Source organism: Electrophorus electricus, chromosome 1 (genome assembly GCF_041902795.1).
Source record: "Electrophorus electricus isolate QZ-2024a chromosome 1, ASM4190279v1, whole genome shotgun sequence".
Lineage (NCBI taxonomy): Eukaryota > Metazoa > Chordata > Actinopteri > Gymnotiformes > Gymnotidae > Electrophorus > Electrophorus electricus.
In genome coordinates this window covers 17,182,033-17,196,864 of record NC_137497.1, presented here as the reverse complement: position 1 = coordinate 17,196,864, position 14,832 = coordinate 17,182,033, and the positions used below count along the sequence as shown (strand labels likewise).

Genomic DNA, 14,832 nt, shown 5'->3' with positions numbered 1-14,832 from the left:
CTAAGACAGGTGGCCAAATAATGGATGGTTGGTTCATAAATCAGTGAATGGCAGTTACCATAATCAGAGTCCAAATATCAAAATATCCCACCCCTAACACCATAACAGGAAACAGAACAACATAGATCTCATTCAGTGTTTCACAAATACAAACACACTAATATACAAACAGAAAATATTGTTGGAAGACATGCAGAGTAGTGATTATGGAGGAATAAACACTGCAGTATTGATTATGGAGGAATAAACAATGCAGTAGTGATTATGTTGGAATGAACACTGCAGTAATGACTATGGAGTAATGAACACTGTAGTATTGATTATGGAGGAATGAACACTGCAGTAGTGAATATTAGTGTATGAACACTGCAGTAGTAATGATGGTGTGATGAACACTGCATTAGTGATTATGGAGGAATGGACAGAATGCAGAGAGCAGAATCTTTTACTAGTGTTTACATTCCTGTGCTCACACTATGAGTCACTGATCATGAAACATTCTCCTCTGCCTTTGCTTTTCCCAATGAGGTCCTGAGTCAGTTAAGTGTATGTGAGGCAATTATCTCATGTCTGCTGTTGAGATGAAATGTGTCCCTGGAGTTTGTCCTTCATGGACTATATGTGCGCAGTAAAATACTGGGGCGAAGAGTACCATTAACATGTTGTTTCAGTGGGATCAAAACTTCGACTCACTTCTCACTTCTCCCCACTACAGTAGACCTGTGGGGCTACAGTGAGAGTGGACACAGCTGACACTACAGCAGACCTGTACGCTACAGTGAGAGTGGACACAGCCGACACTACAGCAGATCTGTGGGGCTACAGTGAGAGTGGACACAGCTGACACTACAGCAGACCTGTGGGGCTACAGCGAGAGTGGACACAGCTGACACTACAGCAGACCTGTGGGGCTACAGTGAGAGTGGACACAGCTGACACTACAGCAGACCTGTGGGGCTACAGTGAGAGTGGACACAGCTGGCTCCTCTTTCTCTGTCTGCTGTGTCCACTCTCTTCCATGTCCTCCTCCTGGACACTTTCACCATCAAGTTCTTCTGTCTTTTCTCTCTCCTGCTGTCTTCTTACTAAAGAAGGTTGCCATAGCAATAGCATTACCCTTTCTCTTCATCCTGGTTGTTTTCTGTCTCTCTATACTAACTGTAAACGAACAAGCAGAAGTATTTTATCTTCTAGCCATTTCCTTAGATTTACGGAAGCTAACATTAGCCTCATTAGCTTTGTTACAGTACATCAGGCACCCAGTGTGACACTCACACACACACACACACACACACACACACACACACACATATAAACACTTCACTCCTTCTCTCCTCCTAATCTCCTGATTACTGGTTACTGTGTCTAGTTTGTCTTTCTCTCTTGTAATTAAGTACACAGGTCTTGATGAAGTCCACTGGCTTGATGAAAAATTAGCAGCCAACATTCACTCCTAAGTCAAGCTAATATGTTGTTAGCGTGAGGTATCTAGGTGTAGTAACCAACAATATACTGTAACTTGGCAAGCTTAAGGTTACTAATATTAGCCAGCTGCATGTTTCATAAATACACCCGTGGAGAGAGATCACAGGTTTATCTTAAGGAATAACCAATAAACCTTTCAGGTCTATTGAATGAATATTAACTTGTTGAGTTCTTTCCTCCAGCACGGCTGTCAGTTCAGCTCATCTCAACATGCGTTGAACACACGGTGTAAATCATAATGAGAACAGTGTCTCCCACCCAAAAACACAAGGGAATCGTGTGATTGTAAAAGTGTCCTGTAATGTGTCCAGAACCTCAATGGTTCAGCTTTAAATGTTTTAATTAAGATTTTAAGGGCTTTTTTTGCAGAGAGATTAGAATGACTGATGTTTACATTGTTTCCATACATAAACTAAATAAAACCACTCAGTGAAAATCTTACATTAGAACACTTCATTTTACAACACTGTTGTTGGAGTTTCTGAATATATTCATCCTGTAAGACATTTTGCAAAATTTCTGCACTCAGGTGACCAAAAATGCAGCTTGTGGACAAAATGCCAAAGCGCCTAGTTGAAGCAGCATTGTAATAAATACACCTGTACATGTGGACAAGGACTCATCTGTGTCTCCTCTTTATAATCTTAATTTCTCTTCTAGACTTGAAAATCTGCTCATGCATGACAAATGTAACTCTTTGTCTCCACACTGTGGTCATTTAATGAAATGCATTGAGGTTTCAACAGAAAACTATATTTAGAAATATTTAGAGAAGAGAACTTTATAATATAATATAAAATTGTACATTTCCTTGCATTGCCTTGCCTGGCAATGTTTGTTTAATACTGTAATATAAGGGAGTTGACACTGACCTTTTCAAAATGGCTCTTTATTTACATTCAAAAATAGTCACAGAAACTCACCTGAGAATCTCCAGTTTACAGTGTGAACTCTTCAGTCCAGCACTGAGCTGCTTCACTCCTGAATTCTGCAGGTCATTATTATTTATCTCCAGCTCTCTCAGTGAGTTTTCTGTTTGTAGAACTGATGTGAGGGATTTGCAAGACTCTTCAGTGAGACCACAGCCAAATAGTCTGTAAATGAGTAAATACAGTAAATAATGTAGTTCGGTCAGAGGATGATTATTTAAAAGATCTAAACTGCTAACAAATTTTAATAAGAGCTTGAAAGGTCTGGAACACACTGATACATTTTCAGCCTTTTAATTTTACAAACACAGCAACATTTCAACACTACTGTGTCTTCATCAAAGACAAACTGGACAAAGACATGACAAATAACATTCATTAGCAACCTAAGACAGGTGACCAAATAATGGATGGTTGGTTCATAAGTCAGTGAATGGCAGGTGCCATAATCAGAGTCCAAATATCAAAATATCCCACCCCTAACACCATAACAGGAAACAGAAAAACAGATCTTATTCAATGTTTCACAAACACAAATACACTAATATACAAGCAGAAAATATTGTTGAAAGACACGCAGAGTAGTGATTATGGAGGAAAAAACACTGCAGTAGTGATTATGGATGAATAAACACTGCAGTATTGATTTGGAGGAATGAACACTGCAGTAGTGATTATGGAATAATGAACACTGTAGTATGATTATGGAGGAAGGAACATTGCAGTAGTGAATATTAGTGTATGAACGCTGCAGTAGTGATTATGGAGGAATGGACAGAATGCAGAGAGCAGAATCTTTTACTAGTGTTTACATTCCTGTGCTCACACTATGAGTCACTGATCATGAAACATTCTCCTCTGCTTTTGCTTTTCCCAGTGAGGTCCCGGGTTCTGTCTGTGTGGTGCACCGAGAATCCTGGAGGCTTAATAGCTGAGTTAGGGATCCCATGAGTCAGTCAGGTGTGTGAGAGGCAGACCCCATCAGTCAGTCAGGTGTGTGTGAGGCAGACCTCATCAATCAGTTAGGTGTGTGTGTGAGGCAGACCCCATCAGTCAGTCAGTTCTGTCTCTCTCACACACACAAATAATAGATCTGTCTGTCTGTCTGTCTCTCTCTCTCTCTCTCTCACACACACACACACACACACACACACAAGTTCTGTCTCTCTCTGTCTCACACACACACACACACACACACACACACACGTTTCAATTGAGGTAAAGCATTATAAACAGTAAATGAAACATACTTGTGTCAATCTGTATAATAAATAAGATTTCAAGCAAGTAGTCATATTGGTCCTGAATTAAACAGTGAGAGGTCTGGTTTACTGTGTATATACAGTAGTCATATTGGCACTAAACTATATAGTATGAAGTCTGGTTTACTGTGTATAAACAGTAGTCATATTGGTCCTGAACTAAACAGTGTAAGCTCTGGTTTACTGGCTGGCAAATAATTTTAGCACCAAATGCCCAGTTGAGGCCTGCAGAACATATTTAGTGGGGAGACAGATGGGACCAGTGAACATCTTGTGGTGCCACACTAAAATGCCCTTACAGCACAGAGGAATTTCAGGGTACACAAGTTCATACAGTGGTAAAACCACTATTATAGTTTATAATAAACTACATTCTGCTGAATTCCTTATCAGATTATGACATTCACATGAAGTAAGTCAGGGAATCATTAATTAACCCATAAGATTACAATTTGAATGAATCATCACCAATAAATCAAGGGTGTGGGTTACATAAACATAAATATTATTACATGAGAAAGGTTTCATTTCTGTCCAGCACTTAATATTTTATATCACTTACAAGTATCTTCCATTCTTTGATTCATCCCCTTGAAAAAGGTTGTATTTCAAGATTCCAAAAATTCTACTTGTGGTTATAATTCTATGTGTGGTTATATTTCTACATGTAGTTATGTTCCTACATTTGGTTATAATTCTACATGTGATTATAATTCTACATGTGGTTATATTTCTATGCGTGGTTATAATTCTCATTGTATCTGAATTATGTAGTAACAAATGATGAATTATGGGTGCAGAAATGTCTGATCTAAAGTTCTAATGTAATTAAAAAACACTCATGCTATGCACCACATATAAAAACAAATACACCCACAATATCGCTACTTCACACAACGAATTTATTCACTAAAATCAATCATTTACATTAACACAAAAAAACAACTAAACAAGTCAGCAGAGCTGTGGAGCTACAGTGAGAGTGCACACAGCTGACACTACAGCAGACCTGTGGAGCTACAGTGAGAGTGGACACAGCTGACACTACAGCAGAGCTGTGGGGCTACAGTGAGAGTGGACACAGCTGACACTACAGCAGACCTGTGGGGCTACAGTGAGAGTGCACACAGCTGACACTACAGCAGAGCTGTGGGGCTACAGTGAGAGTGGACACAGGTGACACTACAGCAGAGCTGTGGGGCTACAGTGAGAGTGGACACATCTGACACTACAGCAGACCTGTGGGGCTATAGTGATAGTGGACACAGCTGATACTACAGCAGACCTGTGGGGCTACAGTGAGAGTGGACACAGCTGGCTCCTCTGTCTCTGTCTGCTGTGTTCACTCTCTTCCATGTCCTCCTCCTGGACACTTTCACCATCAAGTTCTTCTGTCTTTTCTCTCTCCTGCTGTCTTCTTACTAAAGAAGGTTGCCATTTCCTTAGATTTAAGGAAGCTAACATTAGCCTCATTAGCTTTGTTACAGTACATCAGGCACCCAGTGTGACACACACACACACACACACACACACACACACATACACACACACATACACACACACATACACACACTTCACTCCTTCTCTCCTCCTAATCTCCTGATTACTGTGTCTTGTTTGTCTTTCTTTCTCTCTTGTAATTAAGTCCACAGGTACACTCGTCCGGTGCTGAACATTGTTCCTCACTACTGTGTTCAGATGTCCTGAGTTTACTGTCAGCTGTCTGCTCAGTTTCTCGCTCTGCTGACTCGACGTCTTCTACCATCACTGTTCTATTTTTGTTTGATGTCTCTGGCTTGGTGAAAAAAATCAGCAGCTAACATTCACTCCTAAGACAAGCTAATATGATGTTAGCGTGAGGTATCTAGGTGTAGTAACCAACATTATACTGTAACTTGGCAAGCTTAAGGTTACTAATATTAACCAGCTACATGTTTCATAAATACACCCGTGGAGAGAGATCACAGTTTTATCTTAAGTAATAACCAATAAACTTTTCAGTTCTATTGAATGAATATTAACTTGTTGCGTTCTTTCCTCCAGCATGGCTGTCAGTTCAGCTCATCTCAACATGTGTTGAACACACAGTGTAAATCATAATGAGAACAGGGTCTCCCACCCAAAAACACAAGGGAATCATCTGTGATTGTAAAAATGTCCTGTAATGTGTCTAGAACCTCAATGGTTCAGCTTTAAAGGTTTTAATTAAGATTTTAAGGGCTCTTATTTGCAGAGAGATTAGAATGGCTGATGTTTACATTGTTTCCATACATAAACTAGATAAAATCACTCAGTGAAAATCTTAGATTAGAACACTTCATTTTACAACACTGTTGTTGGAGTTTCTGAATATATTCATCCTGTAAGACCTTTTGCAAAATTTCTGCACTCAGGTGAACAAAAATGCAGCTTGTGGACAAAATGCCAAAGCGCCTAGTTGAAGCAGCATTGTAATAAATACACCTGTACATGTGGACAAGGACTCATCTGTGTCTCCTCTTTACAATCTTATATTTCTCTTCTAGACTTGAAAATCTGCTCATGCATCATAAATGTAACTCTCTATCTCCACAGTGTGGTCATTTAATGAAATGCAGTGAGGTTTCAACAGAAAACTATATTTAGAAATATTTACAGAAGAGATCTTTATAATATAATATAAAAGTGTATATTTCCTTGCATTGCCTTGCCTGGCAATGTTTATTTAATACTGTACTATAAGGGATTTGACACTGACGTTTTTAAAATGGCTCTTTATTTACATTCAAAAATAGTCACAGAAACTCACCTGAGAATCTCCAGTTTACAGTGTGAACTCTTCAGTCCAGCACAAAGTTGCTCCACTCCTGAATTCTGCAGGTCATTATTATTTATCTCCAGCTCTCTCAGTGAGGTTTCTGTTTGTAGAACTGATGTGAGGGATTTGCAAGACTCTTCAGTGAGACCACAGCCAGATAGTCTGTAAAAGAGTAAATACAGTAAATAATGTAGTTCAGTCAGAGGATGATGAATTAAAAGATCTGAACTGCTAATAAAAAATTTGAGAAGAGCTTGAAAGGTCTGGAACACACTGATACATTTTCAGCCTTTTAATCTGACAATCACAGAAACATTTCAACATTACTGTGTCTTCATCAAAGACAAAATGGACAAAGACATGACAAATAACATTCATTAGCAACCTAAGACAGGTGACCAAATAATGGATGGTTGGTTCATAAGTCAGTGAATGGCAGGTGCCATAATCAGAGTCCAAATATCAAAATATCCCACCCCTAACACCATAACAGGAAACAGAACAACATAGATCTCATTCAATGTTTCACAAATACAAACACACTAATATACAAACAGAAAATATTGTTGGAAGACAGGCATAGTATCGATTATGGAGGAATAAACAATGCAGTAGTGATTATGTTGGAATGAACACTGCAGTACTGATTGGACAGAATGCAGATAGCAGAATCTTTTACTAGTGTTTACATTCCTATGCTCACACTATGAGTCACTGATCATGAAACATTCTCCTCTGCCTTTGCTTTTCCCAGTGAGGTCCTGAGTTCTGTCTGTGTGGTGCACCGAGAATCCTGGAGACTTAATAGCTGTGTGAGGGTCCCCATCAGTCCGTCAGGTGTGTGTGAGGTAGACCCCATCAGTCAATCAGTTGTGTGTGAGGCAGACCCCATCACTTAGTCAGGTGTGTGTGACTCAGACCCCATCAGTCAGTCAGGCTGCTCTATCTCTTCCTCACTCTCTTTCACACACACACACACACACACACACACACACACACACACACACACACACACACACACACACACACACTACTTCTGTCTCTCTCTCACAGACAAAAATAGATCTGCCTCTTTCTCTGTCTCTCTCTATTTCAGACACACACACACACACAAATAATAGTTCTGTCTCTCTCTATTTCTCACATGCACACAGACACACACACGCACACACACACACAGATAATAGTTCTCTCTCTCTACCACACACAGATAATAGTTCTGTCTGTCTCTCTCTCTCTCATACACACACACACTAACACACACTCATTATATTTCTGTCTCTCTCACACACATACAAACAAAATTTCTGTCTCTCTCTCTCTCATACACACACACACACACACACACACACACACACACACACACACACACACACACACACACACACACACACACACACACACACACACACAGAGATAATAGTTCTGTCTCTCTCACACATACAAATAATAGATCTCTCTCTCTATTTCACCCCCCCCACACACACAATAGATCTGTAAGTCTCTCTCTTTCTCTATTTCAGAGACACACACAGATAATAATTCTGCTGCTCTCTCTCTTCCTTGCTCTCACACACACACACACACACCAACACACACACACACACTTCACTCCTTCTCTCCTCCTAATCTCCTGATTACTGATTACTGTGTCTTGTGTGTCTTTCTTTCTCTCTTGTAATTAAGTCCACAGGTTCACTCGTCCAGTGCTGAACATTGTTCCTCACTACTGTGTTCAGATGTCCTGAGTTTACTGTCAGCTGTCTGCTCAGCTTCTCTCTCTGCTGACTCCACGTCGTCTACCATCACTGTTCTATTTTTGTTTGCTGTCTCTGGCTTGATGAAAAAATTAGCAGCCAACATTCACTCCTAAGTCAAGCTAATATGACGTTAGCATGAGGTATCTAGGTGTAGTAACCAACAGTATACTGTAACTTGGCAAGCTTAAGGTTACTAATATTAGCCAGCTACATGTTTCATAAAAACACCTGTGGAGAAAGATCACAGGTTTATTTTAAGGAATAACCAATAAACCTTTCAGTTCTATTGAATGAATATTAACTTGTTGCGTTCTTTCCTCCAGCACGGCTGTCAGTTCAGCTCATCTCAACATGTGTTGAACACATGGTGTAAATCATAATGAGAACAGGGTCTCCCACCCAAAAACACAAGGGAATCATGTGTGATTTTAAAAGTGTCCTGTAATGTGTCTAGAACCTCAATGGTTCAGCTTTAAATGTTTTAATTAAGACTTTAAGGGCTTTTATTTGCAGAGAGAATAGAATGACTGATGTTTACAGTGTTTCCATACATAAACTAGATAAAATCACTCAGTGAAAATCTTACATTAGAACACTTCATTTTACAACACTGTTGTTGGAGTTTATGAATATATTCATCCTGTAAGACATTTTGCTAAATTTCTGCGCTCAGGTGAACAAAGATGCAGCTTGTGGACAAAATGCCAAAGCGCCTAGTTGAAGCAGCATTGTAATAAACACACCTGTACACGTGGACAAGGACTCATTTGTGTCTTCTCTTTACAAAATTATATTTCTCTTATAGACTTGAATATCTGCTCATGCATCACAAATGTAACTTTTTGTCTCCACAGTGTGTTCATTTAATGAAATGCAGTGAGGTTTCAACAGAAAACTATATTTAGAAATATTTAACAAAGAGAACTTTATAATAAGTGTAAATTTCCTTGCATTGCCTTGCCTGGCAATGTTTGTTTAATACTGTACTATAAGGGAGTTGACACTGACCTTTTTAAAATGCCTCTTTATTTACATTCAAAAATAGTCACAGAAACTCACCTGAGAATCTCCAGTTTACAGTGTGAACTCTTCAGTCCAGCACAGAGCTGCTCCACTCCTGAATTCTGCAGATCATTATTATTCATCTCCAGCTCTCTCAGTGAAGAGTTTTCTGTTTGTAGAACTGATGTGAGAGATTTGCAAGACTCTGCAGTGAGACCACAGCCAGATAGTCTGTAAAAGAGTAAATACAGTAAATAATGTAGTTCAGTCAGAGGATGATGAATTAAAAGATCTGAACTGCTAATAAAAATGTAAAGAAGAGTTTGAAAGGTCTGGAACACACCGATACATTTTCAGCCTTTTAATTTTACAAACACAGCAACATTTAACACTACTGTGTCTTCATCAAAGACAAAATGGACAAAGACATGACAAATAACATTCATTAGCAACCTAAGACAGATGAACAAATAATGGATGGTTGGTTCATAAGTCAGTGAATGGCAGTTACCATAATCAGAGTCCAAATATCAAAATATCCCACCCCTAACACCATAACAGGAAACAGAACAACACAGATCTCATTCAATGTTTCACAAATACAAACACATTAATATACAAACCGAAAATATTGTTGGCAGACACGCAGAGTAGTGATTATGGAGGAATAAACACTGCAGTAGCGATTATGTTGGAATGAACACAGCAGTAGTGATTTTAGAGGAATAATCACAGTAGTATTTATTATGGAGAAATAAACACTGCAGGTGTGATTATGTAGAAATAAACACTGCAGTTTTGACTATGGAATAATGAACACTGCAGTTTTGATTATGGAGGAATGAACATTGCAGTAGTGAATATTAGTGTATGAACACTGCAGTACTAATGATGGTGGGATGAACACTGCAGTAGTAATGATGGTGGGATGAACACTGCAGTAGTGATTATGGAGGAATGGACAGAATGCAGAGAGCAGAATCTTTTACTAGTGTTTACATTCCTCTGCTCACACTAGGAGTCACTGATCATGAAACATTCTCCTCTGCCTTTGCTTTTCCCAGTGAGGTCCTGAGTTCTGTCTGCGTGGTGCACCGAGAATCCTGGAGGCTTAATAGCTGAGTCAGGGACCGCATCAGTCAGTCAGGAGTGTGAGGCAGACCCCATCAGTCAGTCAGGAGTGTGAGGCAGACCCCATCAGTCAGTCAGGCGTGTGAGAGGTAGACGCCAGTCAATCAGTCAGGCTGCTCTATCTCTTCCTCGCTCTCTTTCACACACACACACACACACACACAATACTTTGGTCTCTTACAATACTTTGTCTCTCTCTCTCTCGTACACACACACACACACACACACACACACACACACACACACACACACACACACACACAAATAATAGAGCTGTCTGTCAGTCTCACTTACTCTCTCTCTCTCACTCACACACACACACACACACACACACACACACACACACACACACACACACACACACACACACACACACACACAATACTTCTGTCTTTCTCTCTCACACACAAAATAGATTGAATCTTTAAAATAGATTGAATGTTTGAATCTCTCTCTCTCTTTCTCTCTGAGGCACACACACACCTAATAGTTCTGTCTGTCTCTCTCTCACTCACACACACACACACACACACACACACACACACACACACACACACACAATACTTCTGTCTTTCTCTCTCTCACACACACAAAATAGATCTTTCTGTCTCCTTCTCTCTCTCTGTCTCATACACACACACAGACACACACACAAATAATAGTTCTGTCTCTCTCTCTCTCTCTCTCACACACACACACACACACACACACACACACACACACACACAGACACAGATAATAGTTCTGTCTCTCTCTTTATCATGCACACACATAGATAATAGTTCTGTCTCTCTCTCGCACACACACACACACACACACACACACACACACACACACACACACACACACACACAGATAAGAGAAAGTATTGTCATGTTTAACTATCAAGTTTAACTGGAACACTTTCTTAGAAGTACAAGGGTTTTAAAATGTGATAAACCAAAGTAAATTAGTAAAGAGATAAAAAAAAACAACAACTCAACTCTCAAGTAAGAAACAAGAGAACAACAATTTTGATGAAATTTCTCAACAACACAAGAAACCATCTAAACACACAGCAGCTAACAGGAGTGGAACAGTAGCATCTTGCAGCAAAACTACAAGGACAAAACTACGGATAAAGCCAAGGAAGACGTGGGAAATTACATGAAACATAAAAGGATAATTTACATTTACATTTATATACAGAATACAGTGAACAAAACCACCATCAGCAGTCTCCTGTTATATACAGAATACAGTGAACAAAACCATCATCACCAGTCTCCTGTTATATACAGAATACAGTGAACAAAACCACCATCAGCAGTCTCCTGTTATATACAGAATACAGTGAACAAAACCATCATCACCAGTCTCCTGTTATATACAGAATACAGTGAACAAAACCACCATCACCAGTCTCCTGTTCTATACAGAATACAGTGAACAAAACCACCATCAGCAGTCTCCTGTTATATACAGAATACAGTGAACAAAACCACCATCAGCAGTCTCCTGTTATATACAGAATACAGTGAACAAAACCACCATCACCAGTCTCCTGTTATATACAGAATACATTGAACCAAACCACCATCACCAGTCTCCTGTTATATACAGAATACATTGAACCAAACCACCATCACCAGTCTCCTGTTATATACAGAATACATTGAACCAAACCACCATCACCAGTCTCCTGTTATATACAGAACACATTGAACCAAACCACCATCACCAGTCTCCTGTTATATACAGAATACAGTGAACAAAACCACCATCACCAGTCTCCTGTTATATACAGAATACAGTGAACCAAACCACCATCAGCAGTCTCCTGTTATATACAGAATACAGTGAATCCTGCCACAGAGCTGTCTGTGCCATAACAAGCCAAATATAAAAAGGGGCATATGTAATGGAAGACAGATAGTCATTGAAGATGAAGATGAGGATAACACCATCCTAACTGTGAACATTTATCACAACGGCACCATCATGTTTCAAGGCAGTGAGGCCTCTGCTCTGTTCAGGAAAACTTTACCTTTATCAGAGCAGTAGCAGAAACTGAGAAAGTAACTGAGGAGGAGGAGACTAGTAGCCACGTAGCCCAGGGTTCAGGGGAGGGATGGGAAAACACCTCACAGACCAGCACAACACAGGCCTGACCAGCACAACACAGGCCAGACCAGCACAATGCAGGCCAGACCAGCACAACACAGACAAATGGAGATCACGGTATTCCAGCAAAGAGAAAGTCTTTCTCTCCAGGAAGTTGAGACAATAGAATTCAAACATCTGAGAGGAGAAGTGTTGGAGCTCCAGAAGGACAGAGAGGCTCTCAGGAGGGAGCTCAGTGCAGTCAGAGAGAAAGTACAGCTCAGGGACAATACCATGATCACCCTGAAGGAGGAGATACAGAGACTAAAAAAGAAGAACTACAGTTCAGGGACAGTTCCATGATCACCCTGAAGGAGGAGCTACAGAGACTAAAAGAGATGAGCTACAGCTCAGGGACAGTACCATGATCACCCTGAAGGAGGAGCTACAGAAACTAAAAGAGATGAACTACAGCTCAGGGACAGTAGCATGATCACCCTGAAGGAGGAGCTACAGAGTCTAAAAGCCAACCAGCAGACCTCTGATTCTGCACAGCAACACTAAATCAACTCTGAACCACAGACTGCCACACTGAGCCCCGTCCGGTCCATCCACACTAAGTCAGATAAAAAACCTAATATTCCTCCAGATGCAGGCATAGTCATTTTAATTGATTTTAATGGAAAATTCTTAAACGAGGAACAGCTTTTCCCAGGATCTAAAGTTGCAAAAGTTTGGTGTTCCCAAACCAGCAATGCCCTCCAGCTTCTTACACATGCCATCTCAGGTAATCCAAGCCACCCCATTATTTAGAAAGCAAGAGAGTAGCAGAGTAAGAAGAGTAGCACAGACCTCCACAGAGACCTTCCCCTCCTCCAAAATCACCATCTCTACCATCCTGCCCAGTAGAGACTTCCATCCAGCTACAATCCACAAGATAAATGCAGAGATCTCCTGTGGATGTGCACTGCTGGCTAATGTGCACCTGACACACCACTCCAACCTCAGCATCCACAGCCTTCATGACCACGTCCACCTGCACAAGGACACTGTGAGCATCTCTGCCAGCTGCCCAGCAAGCCATCCATAGTAAAGTACACCTGCCATCACCACCCACCCCCAACATGCAGCCCAAACAGCAGACCTACACCTCTGTAGTACAACCTCCACCCTCCACAAACACTACAGAGATGGAGAGATCACACAGATACTCAACCTCATATGTCAAAGGCACAATTCATTAATGAAGAAATAGATAAATAGATAAATGAGTTAATAAATAAAAAGACAAATAAATAAATATCACTGTTTATAGGTTAGTTATTACACCATTTTAATATGTATGTTTATATACATGAATTGTACATATTTGTACATATAATTTCAACATATTCCTTCACTTTTACAGGTTTATCTCACTTTGAATCTGTTTGTATTTGTGTTTTTCCTTTCATACTTCATTTAAATAATGAAACCATTATCTGTCTCTTTATGGAACATTCAAGGCATAAAATCATCCATGTTTGGGTACAAAAGTATAAACACTGAATTCACAAATAACACAAAGATAAAGACATTATAAATCTCCATGAAACCTGATGTAAATCTGATGTAAATCTGATTCGGTGACTCACTGCCCTTTAAACTACAAGGAAATCCTCCTCATAGCTGTTACACTCCCTGACATTAAAAGAGAGGGAGATTCAGATGAAATCACTATCTGGTAGAAATCAGAACTGTCAAAAATCATAATTCCTCTGAAATTAGAAAAATCACTGAAATACAAATTATATCACTTCAAAAACAAAACTACATCACCCACTGGAACACACAAACCCAAGTACAAAGTAAAATGCAGTATTAACTGGCTATGAAACAGAACATTGTAGCAGACAATCTGCTCAAAGTGACTGATATTAAACACAGAACCACGTTGAGAAAGTCCAGACTCAGTTAACACAGCCTGGCGGTCCAGACCAGCCAATATAAGACATCAGTGTAACAAAGACACTCTAGAGACAGAGCTACACTTTCTCAATGAATGTGAAACATTCAACCAAATACATCAAATATACTTTACAAAATTTGAGATGGTCCACCCCAACTATAAGTATTGATGGTCCACCCCAACTTTAAGTATCTATGGAACACTGACAAACAGGTCAGTGTGTTAGGAAGGATGAAGTGTTCTGCACTTTCTCACTGAATGTGAAACTAATATATATATATATATATATATATATATATATATATATATATATATATATATATATATATATATATATATATATATATATATATATATATATATATGCACACTGGACTATGTACTATTAGGCTGTAGGTATCCCATTAGCTAGCAATACTATTAACAACATCCTCCT

The 14,832-nt window shown here is 39.6% G+C and overlaps 1 protein-coding gene across 1 annotated transcript in view; it reads right to left on the bottom strand.

The window, feature by feature from the left end:
• Positions 1-14,832, bottom strand: part of LOC145659443 (NACHT, LRR and PYD domains-containing protein 3-like) — a 48,708-nt gene that overhangs the window by 20,229 nt on the left and 13,647 nt on the right. The window contains exons 5-7 of the mRNA XM_081722124.1: positions 9,293-9,466; positions 6,465-6,635; positions 2,409-2,579 (exon numbers count right to left, since the gene is read on the bottom strand). Of these exons, the coding sequence (XP_081578250.1) occupies positions 2,409-2,579; positions 6,465-6,635; positions 9,293-9,466 (516 nt within the window). The remainder of the gene's footprint in view (positions 1-2,408; positions 2,580-6,464; positions 6,636-9,292; positions 9,467-14,832) is intronic.